Below are 14,273 nucleotides of genomic sequence, written 5' to 3'. Positions count from 1 at the left end.
AGTTTTAAAAAATGTGAATTGTGGGTCCAGTGCTAGGAGGAACGTGAGTGCTGCAGGTAGTGAATAAATCTTTGTATGATTTTGTACGAGTGGTACTTTCTAATTAAGAAAATGCAGATTATTCAGTAAAATTTCTGGGATAATTGGTTGTCTACCAGAGAGAAATAATTAATTTCCAACTGACAACTTAAAAAATTTAAGTATGTTGCATATATAATAATTAAAAATAATTATAGAAATTTAAAAAGAAAATTTAGGAGCTTTACATGTAGCTCAGCAGCTAAGAACGTGTTCTAGAGGAGTTGAGTTCAATTCTCAGCACTGATGTCCACAGCAGGGCCTTCTCCAGGGAATCTGGCACCTCTTGCTTACAAGGTGCTGTGCTTACATGCACACACCCACCCACAGACAGACGCACGCAAATAGCATACATGACCAGAGATGAAGTAAATAATAACAAGAAAATGAATTACAATGTGATTTTTAAATTTTAGCATTTAGAATTAAAATTTAGCATTTGATGGCCCCAAATGCCATCAAAGACATAATACAGAATTGACAGATTTAGACACCCAAATAAGCATTATGCCTTTTCGGTTATTGATAAAAATGTCACTAAGGAAGTCAGTAGACTAACCATAAACTTAAGGAAAACACTTGCATGGGGCTAAGGAGATAGTTCATTGGATGCAATGTTTCCTATACATGCACAATGACTAGAATTTGGATCTGCATCCCTCATGTAAATGCTGGTGGACATGACAACCTGCCGGCAAAACCATTGTAATCCCAACATATAATTCCAGCACCCAGCAGAGATGGGGGAATCTCCAGAGCAAGCTGGCTTGCTGGACTAGCTGAGTTCTGGATTTAAGTGAGAGACCCTGGGTCAGCATATAAGGTAGAGAACAATATATCTGAATGCACACACATCACACACACAGAGACACACACAGATACACAGACACACACAGACACAGACACACACACACACACACACACACACAAAGGTAAATATTTGTATCCGATAGTGTTGTTGAGTGGTCTGATATATATAAAGATATCCTACACAGTAATTAAAACTGTACACCCTGAAAGAAAACCAAAGGAACACAGTTTGCACAGAAAGACTCTCGTTTAATAATCAAGTGACTCCCAGACTCCATGAAAACAACAGGAAACTTTCTGTTTCTACTAGAGGTAAGCAGCAGAGATTTATAGTGTGTGGCTGTGACCCGAGATTAATGTTGGTGGAGTCAATGTGAGCAATGTACGCGTCCCTTTATGTCACAGTAGTGTTTCTAGAGAGTTGTTCTGGGTCAACGAGGCTGGAAAGCATACAAAAGTTTTGCATAGTTCTTAGCAATTGGGATAACTGGACACAGCACAATAACCAAGCACAAGGGACTTATAGGGTCAGTTTTGATGCATGTTCTCTTTCTTTCTCTTTCTTTCTTTCTTTCTTTCTTTCTTTCTTTCTTTCTTTCTTTCTGTGTGTGCATGTGTGTGCACATAGGTGTGTGTATGTTTATATCAGTGTAAGCATGCACGGTGCGTGTGTGAAGGTCAGACACAGCCTCATGTTTTGGTCCTCGTCTTCTGCCTAACTGACCCATGACCCTCCAGGCATTTGTCTGTCTCTGTTTCTCATCTCTCTCTAGGAGTTTTAGAATTACAGACACAGGATACCCTGCCCAGCTATGTGATTTCTGGGAAATCCTAGCTCTACTACTCACACTGATGCAGTAAGTGCTTTTCTCACTGAGACATCTCCCTAGTCCCATCGTGATCCTTTAGTACCAGAAATAAACCATCAAGTAGTTCTGTATTCACAGATGTGGAGCAAGGAGGATGGGGCAAGTAAATGTCCATCCTAAAGGTTCTGATGGCTGATGTCTAGGCTTGGATTTGCATGGATAGACAGCTGAGAGAGGTGGGGAGAAATGAATTAAACTGACTCTGAGTTTGCATATTGTTATGTAATGAATATGCCCCTAATGTACTTCTTTAAAAATCCATATTAGCTTATTAGCATTGTGCATTTACAAGTATTCACTTGGCACTTAGTAACCCATTATCAAATTGGTGTTGGCCTATGATTTAGGCAACACAATAGTTTTCAGAAGACATTGTACTCTACACAGCGTTCATAAACTGCAGGAAAATAATGTGTCATAATTGTGACTTTTAGGACTCACATAAACTAGAAGAGTGTTTTATGAGCCTACCCATTCAATATGAAACAGAGAACTTCATATGGAGCCAGAGTTTCTCTGTCATTTGGTTCGTATTTGGTACAAGGGTAATTTCATATGTTCGTATGCAAGGGGTGTAAAAAGTAAGGAATTCTGGAATCTCTCAAACACATGGATCAGCACTTGCTTCACAATTAGAGCAACCTTCAGCATTGTCTGGGGCTATAGTCCTTTTATATGTCTAATACGTGGTATCACTTCCATCTCTCAGTGTGACTGGCTTGGGGGTTGATTCGCCAATGCTGGTTTCATCACCAAGCTATAGAAGGAGTTACAAATCTTGATTTAAAGCGTAGTTTTTCTTTTTCTCTCTGGCTTAATATTTTGGAGTTGTTAAACCCATTTATCATTTCACATCTTGCTTTAAAATTGAGATATTTTTCACAGCTGTTCATGCTGCGTGTACTTAGCGCAGCACTTGCTATTGCGGTTCTTAATCTACTTAATTATTACTGAGTTGTTTATTTTTAATGTTTTTCCATGCTATTTTTCCCATGGGGGGAGATTGTTTACCCTTTTTTATCATTTTCCCCATTTCTATTCATTCCTCATCTTAGGATTCCCCACCATCTGAGGCCCGGCCATAGTCCTACGTGATTTCCCAGCAGCTTGCGAACCCCAGCCCGCGCCCTGCCAGCCATAATGGGGACGGCTCAGGTACCGTGCGATCTCACTCTTTTTCTTTCCTTCCTGTGTTTGTTCATTCCCAAGCATTTCCTCACTGCCTGCTATGACAGGGCCTCTGTCCCAGGAGGGGGGTAAAGGATGATGGATCAAGGTCCAGCTGCTAAAGGAGCCTAGGATGCTAGCGAGGAGCTGGTGAGCCAAGGATGTCTGTGTTGACATCATAGCATGTCCCCAAACCTCCATGTGCTTCGGGCAGTGTTTTCTAGTCAAATAGATGTGCATTTCTGACATTCTCAGAAACTCAGTGGGTTGTTTTTTTTGTGATAATTAAGTAAGGGCCAAGGGAATGTTGACATTGGTTGGTGAGGCCCCTCCACAGCATCTGCTACTGTGTGTTGCCTGCTGGCCTGTGGGTTGGTCCATTCAGGGGAGCTGAGTATGTAGAAATGACAGGGAGCTAAATACGGGTTCCTACCGGTTTTACAAAGGCTGTTCTGTGGGATCTGGTGGTTGTGGCTGTGCTGGTGTGTGTGTGTGTGTGTGTGTGTGTGTGTGTGTGTGTGTGTGTGCATGTGTAAGGTAAGTGGAGTTCTGCATCCATAGAGATGGGTTTTTGTCAGACAGAAAAACAGCTCTCAAACTATAGCAGTCTTTCTCCTACTGCTGACTTTAGTGCCCCATCTTGGGGCAACCCATGGAACCCCTAGGAACATGACCCGCTTCTCAGACGTCTGGAATGTAGTTGAGGGCAGAGTTGTAGTTTTGTGGCTCCTCAGTGCCAGGGAGGAGATCAGAGAGCCAGCGAGTCTCCACGGGAGAGGCGTTTCCTTTCACTTGACAAGGGGAAGTGGTGATTAGGCATAATGTAATCTTATTTCTTGCTCCAGAAGAGATTTAGACGGATGAGAAATGTCTCCCCTTTGGATGGATCCTTGTTGCCACTGCTATCCTGACTGATAATCTCTTTCCTTTTCTCTGGTAGCAGACATTCTTGACTCAGGAATCAAATATTTTCCTTACTGATTCCACAGTCTGAGGAGCTGGGGTTGACCTCAGGCTGTAAGTCAGTCTCCACAGCCAGAGAGCACTTAGCTGGGCTCCTCAGCTGGGATCTTGGAAGGTTTGCAAAGAGGCTTGGAAGCGGTGTGAGGCAGGCTCTGTCTGTCTGTCTCTGTCTCTGCTTGCGCATCCCTCTCTCCCTACCATCTTATGCTGCCAAGGCCAACCATAGCTTTTCAGTAAGGCTTCCTGACACTAAACACAATTCAGCAGCTGGTTTAGCCAGAAAAGAAACTCATTAAAAAGAAACTGGCATTCCAGGCATCACTCACAACACCAGATAAAGTAGTTCGGCATGGAGCTTAGTCCTGGGCTCATTTCCTGTGGCAAAGGCGTGTGGGAGACAGGACAGTCAATGCCTGCCTCCAGCTACCGGAAAGGCTGGAAAAACTTTTCTGTTGTTCACGTTCATTTCTCATTAATACCCTGTGAGGGGTTTACAGGCGGCATGAGGGAAGCCCTCAGTGGTATAGAGATGAATAAAATAAATAAAAATGAAGAAGAAGCTTAGAGGGTTGGCTTAGAAGAGCAGGGAAGCCACTAGGCACATGACCTCGAGATCACTGAAGGCTGTGCATCTCCTGAACCCCCTCTTTCTTCCTGACTTTCAAGTGACTTCTTTATCTTCAAGAGGGCTCCCTAATGGTACTAATTCTAGTCTAAATCCTGGTAAGGGGTTGGGGGGAGGGGGCAGGCTCGTGTTTCTTTTCCTGATTTGCAGCATTGGCTCTGCAGCCCCAGGACTCGGTGCAGATGAAAGCATTGCCCGTGATCCCACTGGGAAACAGGGCACCTGGGCTTCATTCTCATGGATGAATACAGGGGTGATACAGCATACAGATGCCGGGAGAGCTATGGTTGTTGCGGTCTTTGCTGCTGTGGTATTGCTGGTCTCTGTGTGTGTGTGTATGTGTGTGTTTTAAAGGGAGGTGGTGAGCTTTGATGGTAAAAGCATTTTGTTGCTGCTCGTGTTTAGTTTTTGAGCCCCTGGGGTCCTGTGGTTCCTGTGGTTCCTGTAGCTAGACCTCAGCTCCATGCTAGCCGGATTTACTGCACTGTCCAGAATCTGCCAGGGCTTTTCCTCCCTAGAAAGTCAGACTCTGAAGCAGCTGAGCGTCAGGGTAGGGCAGTAGAGGCAGGAATCTGAAGATTCTGTCTGTCTCTTGGTTCCTATGTCCCTTCTTCCTACTGTAGGAGAAATAGTCCCATTCTGTAGGGTTTTAGGACCAGTTCTTAGCATTCCACAGGAAGCTGAGTGGGGAAGAAGCTGCTTCTCCAAGGACCACTGAATGGCCTGGTAGGACCTGCCCCTGCTGCAGCATTTTGGGATGGCCCACTGTAGGATTCCCAGCTAATGTTGGCCTGCTTTGTGGCCTCATTTAGGATCGAGATGTCCTGTTAGAGCTACAAGTGATCATGAAGATGTGCGGTGAGTATCTGGTCTATACATGTGGATCAGGTTTTGGTGTTATGGGACTTTTCTGACAGCAAGCTGTCCCCCTGGCGTCTCTGTCCCCTCAAGATTCTTCCCTCTAGCTGAGCTGAGAAGACCAGGGGTAGGGAGTAATTGCCTGGCCTCTGATACACTATAAGGAGTTGCCCAGAATTTTCCCTGGTTCTGTCCTTACTGTCTATGTGGCATCTGTGGTGACATGTGCTTTCTCTCCCTGCCCTTCATCAATCTGTGGATTACTGACTATTCGTCTTCCCAATGAACCAGCTCTTACTCCACTGATTTTCATTGTTGATTTTATATTCGCTGCTCAGCTGATGTTGGCGCTGGTCTTTATTTATTCCTTTCTTCTACTTTCCTTTGGTTTTAATTCATTCTTCATTTAAAAAAATTCCAAAGGTTAAAAATTCAGTAATTGATTTGGATCTTGGTGTCTTTTCCAAAGAGGCACCAAGTTCTGTAGACTTATCTTTGGTTTTCTACTTTGTTGGGTGTTAGATATTTTTGTATTTCCATAAATACTTTAGAGAGGTGGCAAAGCTGCTTGGAAACAGTCTCATCTCTTTGCATTTTGTGGGGTAGGATCTACTGAAGCCCTTCTCGTTCCCCGTGATGCTGCTGGTCCTCACCCCCTCAGCCTCCATCCAGGCTCTGGGATGTGGGCTTCACTTAGCTACTGCTGTTCCATCTGTTTTCTGGTTTCAGGGTGACCCTCCTGCTTACTGGATGGTATATTCTTGTTTTCCAGCCATGTTTGGGACCTGTCCTTACTCATTAAAGCCTCACTCATTTGCATGGATGTAAGGAAGGAGAGGAAGCCAAGATGGGTGCCCCATTGCCCTGTGTCCAGCCTACCTTTCTTATTAAATGTTTTCTTAGAAAGACCCAGTCTTTCTGTTCTCTCATTAGAGGGATATGTTTTAGAACTGTGACAGGATAACTCCAGGTCTTCCGGAAGGAAGCAGTTCGTTTTTTCTTATTGTGGCTGGGATTCTTAAACAGAAGTAGTTTATTTTTGGTTTTGTTTTTTTTTTTGTTTGTTTGTTTTTCCCTCCAGGTAGCACTGGTATGTGTTTAGAGACATTTGTGCTTAGCACTCTGGAGGGAGTTCACTACTAGTGTCTTGTAAGGAGAGGTCAGGGATGCCAAGGACAGCCTATGGCGCACAGGATGGCCCCAAAGTAGAGAGTTAGTAGGACCAGAATGTGAAAGACGTAACCTCTGGTTCTCGGATGCTCTCTGGGTCTACACAAGGACAACGAGGAAATAATGCAACCCTGGCAGAGAATTGTTTATATTAAGTGCTGGTGTTCTCTTCCCCTGGAAATGATAGTGTCACAAGTTTGCATGCTGGGTCATTTAAATTAATTATAATTACTACGTACATTTAAATTGGGTGGGGGGTCTTTGAATCATCCTCTGAGGCTGGTTAACACATTTGTGAGCTCATACTGTAGACTCCCACCAGTGATGTCATAGTCACATCCTGTGGAGGGATGGGATAGTGAGCAAGCGCCACTGTGCTGGCCCCAGCAGGATTTTGTCTCATTCAGAGGAAGATATTACAGGAGCGATTCTCAGCATTGAGTGCAGGCCAAATCACAAATATCCCTGAGGAGTGAAATACAACTTACTTTGTAAGTGTAGTGTCTAGTCTTCATGGTAAATACAAATAGAGTCGGATTGATCAGAGATTACCTAGAAGAGAAACTGAGCAGGACTCATTTATTATTCCAGATGTGCCAATGTACTGGATTCGAGTCCAAAAAAGCAATGTCTAGCTTTGTTTGTTTCTGTTGGTTGAAAAAAATTGTTGTTGTTGTTGTTGTTAGGGTTTAGAGAAAGTCCTCCGGTTCTTAAAATTTGTTTAACTTTGGCAAACTTGGTTGTTTTTTTTGTTGATCTCATATCCAATTTGGCAGCACTGGTAAAGCAGGTGAAACTAGCAAGGCCTTGCCCGTGCATTTCCTAATGGAAACCTTGCAGGCTCAGCTGTAGTGAGTACACTGGCAGGTGTTTCTGGTAGTTCAGTGGGGGTGTTGAGGATACAGACATGACCAGGACTTGATCAGCATGTGGAAATGCAGATTCTGAGGTAGGTCCCTCAGCATTTCCTGTTTGATGATGGCAGAGTTTACACCTCCATGTTCTCGCACAGATGAGCCATGACCTCAGCTCCCACTCTTTGCTGCCCTCAGATTTATATTGTCTTACCACAGGGATCTCTGGGCGCTGGGACAGTAGCACCATGACTTTGGCAATCAAACAGCTCCAGCTCTTTCACTTGCAGCAAGTCAGGGAGTCCGTGTCTCTCTGAAAAAGACAATGGACACGCCAGTTGCAGAAGTGTCTTCCGTCAGGCCGACCCACGCTTTCCTTGCGGAATTGTAGAAGTCACCGTGAATCCACACACTAATTGTTCTTTTATGAGCACGGTCTGGAGAGATGGCTCAGTGGTTAAGAGGATGCAACTCTTCCAGAGGATCTGGGCTCAGCTCCTGGTTCCTGTGTCAGGTTGCTTGGCATCGTGAGTAACTTCAGTTCTAGGGAATCTCACACCCTCTTCTGGCCTCAGAGGGGACCCACATGCACGTGGCAGACACTCACATAGACACACATGGACACATAAAAAGAAATGACATAAACCTTTAAACAAAACAAACAAAATCTAAACAAAAAACCTAATGTCTCACCATAGAAAAGTGACCCAACAAGAAAAGCTCAGATGTGGTATTTTTGACATTTTGGTCACTTTCCATCTATGTATTTCCTCGTTTAAATTAGTAAAACTGCGTGCATTGTTATAACAATGTTTGATAAATTAATAACATATTATGATAACTTTTAAAAGTATTTTTGGGGGAGTTGAATATAGTTCACATACATGTTTAAGTGGGTGGTTGTACACATGTGTGTACCTGAGGGGTCAGAGATTGACACTGGATATTTTCCTAAATTGCCCTTCATCTTATTATTTTATATAGAGTCTCTCATTGAGCCTGGAGTTCTCCAGTTGTCTACACTGGCTGGCCAGGGAGCTCCAGTGATATGCACATCTCCATCCCCATTCTGCAACACCCTGGTTATAGATGTGCACTGTCAACACCTGACTTTTACAGGGGTGCTGGAGATCCAGAACCAGGTCTTCCGGCTTGCATAGCACATAGGTTATTGATGGAGCCATCTCCCTAGTCACCTTTGTGCATTTGTTTGCTTTTTTGAGACAGACTGTAATGTGTCCCAGGCTGCCTTCAAAATTTCTATATCACCAAGGATGACCTTAAACTTCTCATCTTCCTGCCTCAACCTCCCTAGAGCTGAGATTACAGGCAAGCACCACCATGCTTGGTTTATGCGATGCTGGAGATGAAAACCAGGATCTTGTGCATGCTAGGCAAGCATTCTAGCAGCTGAGGTACATCCCAGCCCCGAGTAACTCTTCCTGACAACAAAATCAAAATGTCTTAATGCTTCTGTCTGTGCGCTGTTGTGTGGACCTACTACAGGCGTGTAATTCACACTTGAAATCTTTTTTTTTTTTTTTTTTTTTTTTTTTTTTGATTTTTCGAGACAGGGTTTCTCCGTAGCTTTTGGTTCCTGTCCTGGAACTAGCTCTTGTAGACCAGGCTTGGCCTCGAACTCACAGAGATCCGCCTGCCTCTGCCTCCCGAGTGCTGGGATTAAAGGCGTGCGCCACCACCGCCCGGCTCTTTTTTTTTTTTAAATTTATTTATTTATTAAGGATTTCTGCCTCGTCCCCACAACCGCTTCCCATTTCCCTCCTCCTCCCCCGATCAAGTCCCCCCCCCTCATCTGCTCGAAGAGCAATCAGGGTTCCCTGACCTGTGGGAAGCCCAAGGACTGCCCACCTCTATCCAGGTCTCGTAAGGTGAGCATTCAAACTGCCTAGGCTCCCACAAAGCCAGTACGTGCAGTAGGATCAAAAACCCACTGCAATTGTTCTTGAATTCTCAGTATTCCTCATTGTCCGCTATGTTCAGCTAGTCCGGATTTATCCCATGCTTTTTCAGACCTAGGCCAGCTGGCCTTGGTGAGATCCCGATAGAACATCCCCATTGTCTTAGTGTGTGGGTGTACCCCTCGTGGTCCTGAGTTCCTTAGTCGTGCTCTGTCTCCTTCTGCTCCCTATTTGGACCTTGGGATTTCTGTCCAGTGCTCCCATGTGGGTCTCTGTCTCTGTCTCATTTCATCGCCTGATGAAGGTTAATATTCCTGAGGATGCCTATGTGTTTGTCTTTGGATTCACCTTATTTAGCTTCTCTAGGAACATGAATTATAGGCTCAATGTCCTTTATTTATGGCTAGAAACCTTTTTTTAAAAAAAATGTCATACACGCCTTTGCGTGGTGGCGCACGCCTTTAATCCCAGCACTCGGGAGGCAGAGGCAGGCGGATCTCTGGGAGTTCGAGGCCAGCCTGATCTACAAGAGCTAGTTCCAGGACGGGCACCAAAGCTACAGAGAAACTCTGAGCTGCAAGGTGACACTTCCTGTTGTTCCTCTTCTTCAGCATGTGAGTTGTACAGTGGGGTCTTCTAGCTTGTTTCAATAGTACTAGGATTTTTTTCCTTTTCCGATCATAATTGGATTTCCACTTTATCGTTTGCATACATAATAAATAAGTCTTATAAGTCACGTCTAGAAATCTGTTTGCAACGTCTGACTTTGATGCTTTATTTTAAAAGCTTTTCTCTGTAAAACAAACACCAGAAATGCACATTCGGTTTTCACACTTTTGTTCATTTTTCTATCTGCAGGCATTTCATGTTTCTATATAGATGGGAAGTAGGGTCTCTGCTGATTCTTCCACCAATTTGGTTGGCCATCTAGCATCACACCATTGATTAGGGACAGTGCTGTGACATTTTCTGCTTTGCTAATTGAGCCTATACTCTCCCTTATCCTGTTTCCTTTCATTGACTCTTTTGGGTAAACATTTTTTCCCCTCTTTTCCTTGCACCGGTGGAGGTAGTATCAGCCACTACATTCATCCAGACTTTAGATTCATATAGCTGCAGGTACAGCTGGTCAGTTCCTTGGGAAACACCTTGATTTTCTAGTCACAGGCCTAGGGTGACATGCCTTGCCGGAGTATGGTGGCCGGTGCCTCAGTGGTTCCTGTGAGACTTGTGCAGGGATCTGTCATAGGCCAGGGAGGCTTGGACATGACCTCATCCTGAGAGGACCCTCGGGGGAGGGTAGTGAACTCTCCACTCAGACCTTGCTGGGATGCTCCCATGAGCCTCTGGTGCTGTCTGTCAGTCCACTGTGCTGTTGTCTCTGTTTGCAGTTCAGGCCAGTGTGGGGCAAGTGGGATGAAGTCAAGGTGTCTGCGGGGCTGTTTCCTCCTAACAGGCTTTGCTTTGTGCTTTTGCCTCCTCTGGGACATCCTATCTGCAAACCTCAGGGACTGTCTATGTCCCCTCGTGTTCCCTTGAGGGACGCTCTAGGCTGAGTCACCTCTATCCTGGGATCCTTCACCACACCTGCGAAGTCTTTGCCATGTGACTCCACAGGTTTCTAGGCTCCAGGCACTTGGATAATAATAATGGATTATAATGCGTCTTTGCTGTCATTATTCTGCTTCCACAGTTCCTCCCTCCCATCTAAATCCACATTTAGCTTTCATCTTTGGAGATTTTGTTTTCACTGTGGATTTGAGCAAAATTTCTACATTTCTTGGGTGAACAGTTACTTTTGATCTTTTTTTCCCATATTTCAGAAGAAACAGGCAGGGTTAGCTCTTCTGGACTTTCAAAGCAGTGGGAAGACAAGCATTATTCATGGCGCCCAATGTCCCTGCCTTGTTCCTGGGTCTGTATGTTTGCTCCTGGTACAATGGGTACACCATCTTACTGGCCCTCTACAGACATGAGAATGTCTCCTGTTAAAAATTAGTGAGTAGCTAATGAATAGGACCCTGAGGGCAGACCCGGAAGCCCAGTGGGACCACATACTCAGCAGCTTGGGATTGGCAGGTGTGAGTGCCAGTTGAAGGCAGGATGGCGTTAAATCATTTTGCAGCTCTGTCTCTGGAGAAGGCAGTCTGGAGCGAAGGGCAGGCAAGGCAGTTCACAGAGGACACTTGTGTCTCCTCCCTCGGGGTCTGTGTACACCACCCCAACAGAGTTTCAATGTGGGCTGCCAGTGTAAAAGGTGAACTCTGGGGACAAGACAAGCTGGAAGTCAGCCAGCAGTCCTGGGAGGTGTGGGGTGGGGTGGGTGGAGCTCGTAGGGGCTGACGTGGCCACATCTTTATACCTCGATGCCGGAGCACATGATTGTGTATATATTTTATTGACGAGAATAAGCAACTTTTAGTTTAAAGAATTGTAAATTTCACTTCACTGTTGTGCTCCGCTTACTTGAGTTTTTACTCATGCTTCTATAGTGTTAGCTACTTACGACTTTGCATCTTAAAAACAACTACAAATAAGAAATTGAAAGTATTTGTTTACTTGCAACTCTTTTTATACTAAAGGCAAAAGAGAGAGATTTTTATATTGAAGGTGAAAAAGCCTTGACCAGATCCATATAAGAAAAGGAAACAGCCTGAGCTGCAGGGCTTGGGTGCGTTCCCACTTTGACTGTACTCTCCTAAGGGTGTGGCTGGGAATGCTAGTTCTTCCTGCCTGTAAGGCCAGCTTTCTGTACCAGTTTCCAGCTGCTGCAAAAGGAAGCTCCTTGGATACAGGGCGAGGGCCATGGCTGTGAATAGAAGGCTGTGCAGTTAGGATGCAAGGAATTAGAATTGTTTTAGGGAAAGTGGCAGTGGTGTGTTCTCCTCTAAGATCCATGACCTCACTAGCCGAAAGCTCATACATGTATACAGTCTGTTGTGGTCATATTGACCCACTGGCCCCCTTGGGCTTCCCCTAAGCCCCCCTCCCCACCAGATACTGAAACAACTGAATCTAAAATTTAAGAATGAGACTTTGTGGACTCAGGCATGACTTCATGTCCATGCCATGTGTCTGTGCACACACAGGTCTGTGCATGTCTGAGTGTGTTGCGTGTGTCGCTTATCTCCACTCAGATCATGAGCTCAACTGGATTCAAACAGAAATAAGGATCTGCCGTTTAAGTCATTTGCATTTATGTATGCAAATTTATCTTTCAGCAGTTAGATATTACCTGCTTTTCTTCAGCTAGTATTTTCTCTGAAATCTCCAAAGTTAACCCCACCATTTGGGAATGCTCTCTTTAGAGACGTACGGAAACAGACCTGGGAAGTCCAACACGCTGCCATGAGTACTGGGGCAGTCACTAATCGCATAATCCACCTGCTGGTGTCACACATCTCCCGAGCTGGCTCATCTCTTATCTTTCCTATGTCAAGCAAGCGACTACCTCTTAAAATGTTAGTGTTTCGGAGCAGTTTTGCAGTAAAAATTCCCTCTGGGTCTCTAAAACAGGGCCAGGTGTTTTCTGGTCTCCCAGGCTTAAGGCCCAGAGACTCCCACTTGCAGTCTTGTATGGTATTAAGGACTGCACAGGACAGGTTCTTCTGGTGAACCTCAGGTCTTTTGGGTGTTTAGAAACAGGCTCATAGTGTTGGATGTTCCTGGCGAGCCCCCTGAGTTGTGGGATGACCGATGTGCATAGTCGTGTGCATAGCAAGGTCAGGTTTGCTTGTCAACTCGGAGCTATGATGCGTTCTTTTGTGTAAGGTTGACTCCTCAGTTTTTTTCCATACATAGAGAATGATCATGTAATTAGCTTGTGTTTCTGATTGCAGTGACATCTTTTAATTGATTCATAACTCACATCACCATGTTCACAGGGCCACGGGTCAGTTGGTCTAAGGTACATGACATATTTTTTTCCCAGGTTCCTTTTGGTGCCTGCCCTAGCAGTTTTTATTGTTGAATTTATCAAACATGGGTATTTTCTATTAGGTCAGAGGCATATGTTACTGCATGAGAACTTTTGTCTTCTGAGGCTTTTGTCTCTACTGAGTGACGAGATCGTACACAGCAAAACCAGTAGCTGGGTTGAAACCCATTTGCTTTTTTTTCCTTAATTGACTTTATTGAGCTATGTATTATTTTTCTGCTCCCCTCCTTCCTCTCCTCCCCTTCCCTCCTATTCTGTCCCATGGTCCCCATGCTCCGAATTTACTCAGGAGATCTTGTCTTTCTCTACTTCTTGTGTAGATTAGATTCATGTATGTCTCTCTTAGGGTCCTCTTTGTTGCTTGGGTTCTCTGAGGTTGTGAATTGTAGGCTACATTTTTTTTTTGCTTCATAGCTAAATGCCACTTATGAGTGACTACATATGATATTTATCTTTTTGGGTCTGGGTTACCTCACTCAATATGATGCTTTCTAGCTCCATTCATTTGCCCACAAATTACAAGATTTTGTTATTTTTTTCTCCTGTATAGTACTCCATTGTGTAAATGTGTCACATTTTCCTTATCCATTCTTTGGTCAAGGGGCATTTTAGTTGTTTCCAGGTTCTGGCTATGATAAACAATACTGTTGTGAACATAGTTGAGCACATGTCCTTGTGGAACGATTGAACATCCTTTGGGTATATACCCAAAAGTAGTATTGCTGGTTCTTGAGGAAGGTTGTTTCCTAATTTTCTGAGAAATTGCCATACTGAAATCCAAAGCAGATGTACCAGTTTGCACTCCCACCAGTAATGTAGAAGTGTTCCCTTTACGCTACATCCTCTCCAGCATAAGTTGTCATCTGTGTTTTTGATCTTGGCCATTCTGACAGGTATAAGATGGAATCTCAGAGTTGGTTTGATTTGCATTTCTCTGTTGGCTAAGGATGTTGAGCATTTTCTTACGTGTCTTTCAGCAATTTTAGATATCTCTGTTGAGAGTTCTCTGTTTAGGTCTGTACA

The 14,273-nt window shown here is 44.3% G+C and overlaps 1 protein-coding gene across 2 annotated transcripts in view; it reads left to right on the top strand.

Annotated features, from left to right (window-relative positions):
- The window catches only part of Dlgap2 (DLG associated protein 2), a 691,629-nt gene that overhangs the window by 85,165 nt on the left and 592,191 nt on the right, over window positions 1-14,273 (top strand). The window contains exon 2 of one of the 2 annotated variants that reach the window (XM_041673601.1): window positions 2,813-2,912. The exons of the other annotated variant lie outside the window; for it this stretch is intronic. Within the exon in view, the coding sequence (XP_041529535.1) occupies window positions 2,898-2,912 (15 nt within the window). The 5' untranslated portion in view covers window positions 2,813-2,897. The remainder of the gene's footprint in view (window positions 1-2,812; window positions 2,913-14,273) is intronic. 2 annotated transcript variants of the gene reach the window in all.

Source organism: Microtus oregoni, unplaced genomic scaffold (genome assembly GCF_018167655.1).
Source record: "Microtus oregoni isolate MIOR12 unplaced genomic scaffold, Mior012 000024F_ref0000369, whole genome shotgun sequence".
In the NCBI taxonomy this organism is placed as follows: domain Eukaryota; kingdom Metazoa; phylum Chordata; class Mammalia; order Rodentia; family Cricetidae; genus Microtus; species Microtus oregoni.
Note: the sequence above shows the minus strand (reverse complement) of the source record. Positions and strands in the feature narration are given on the sequence as shown.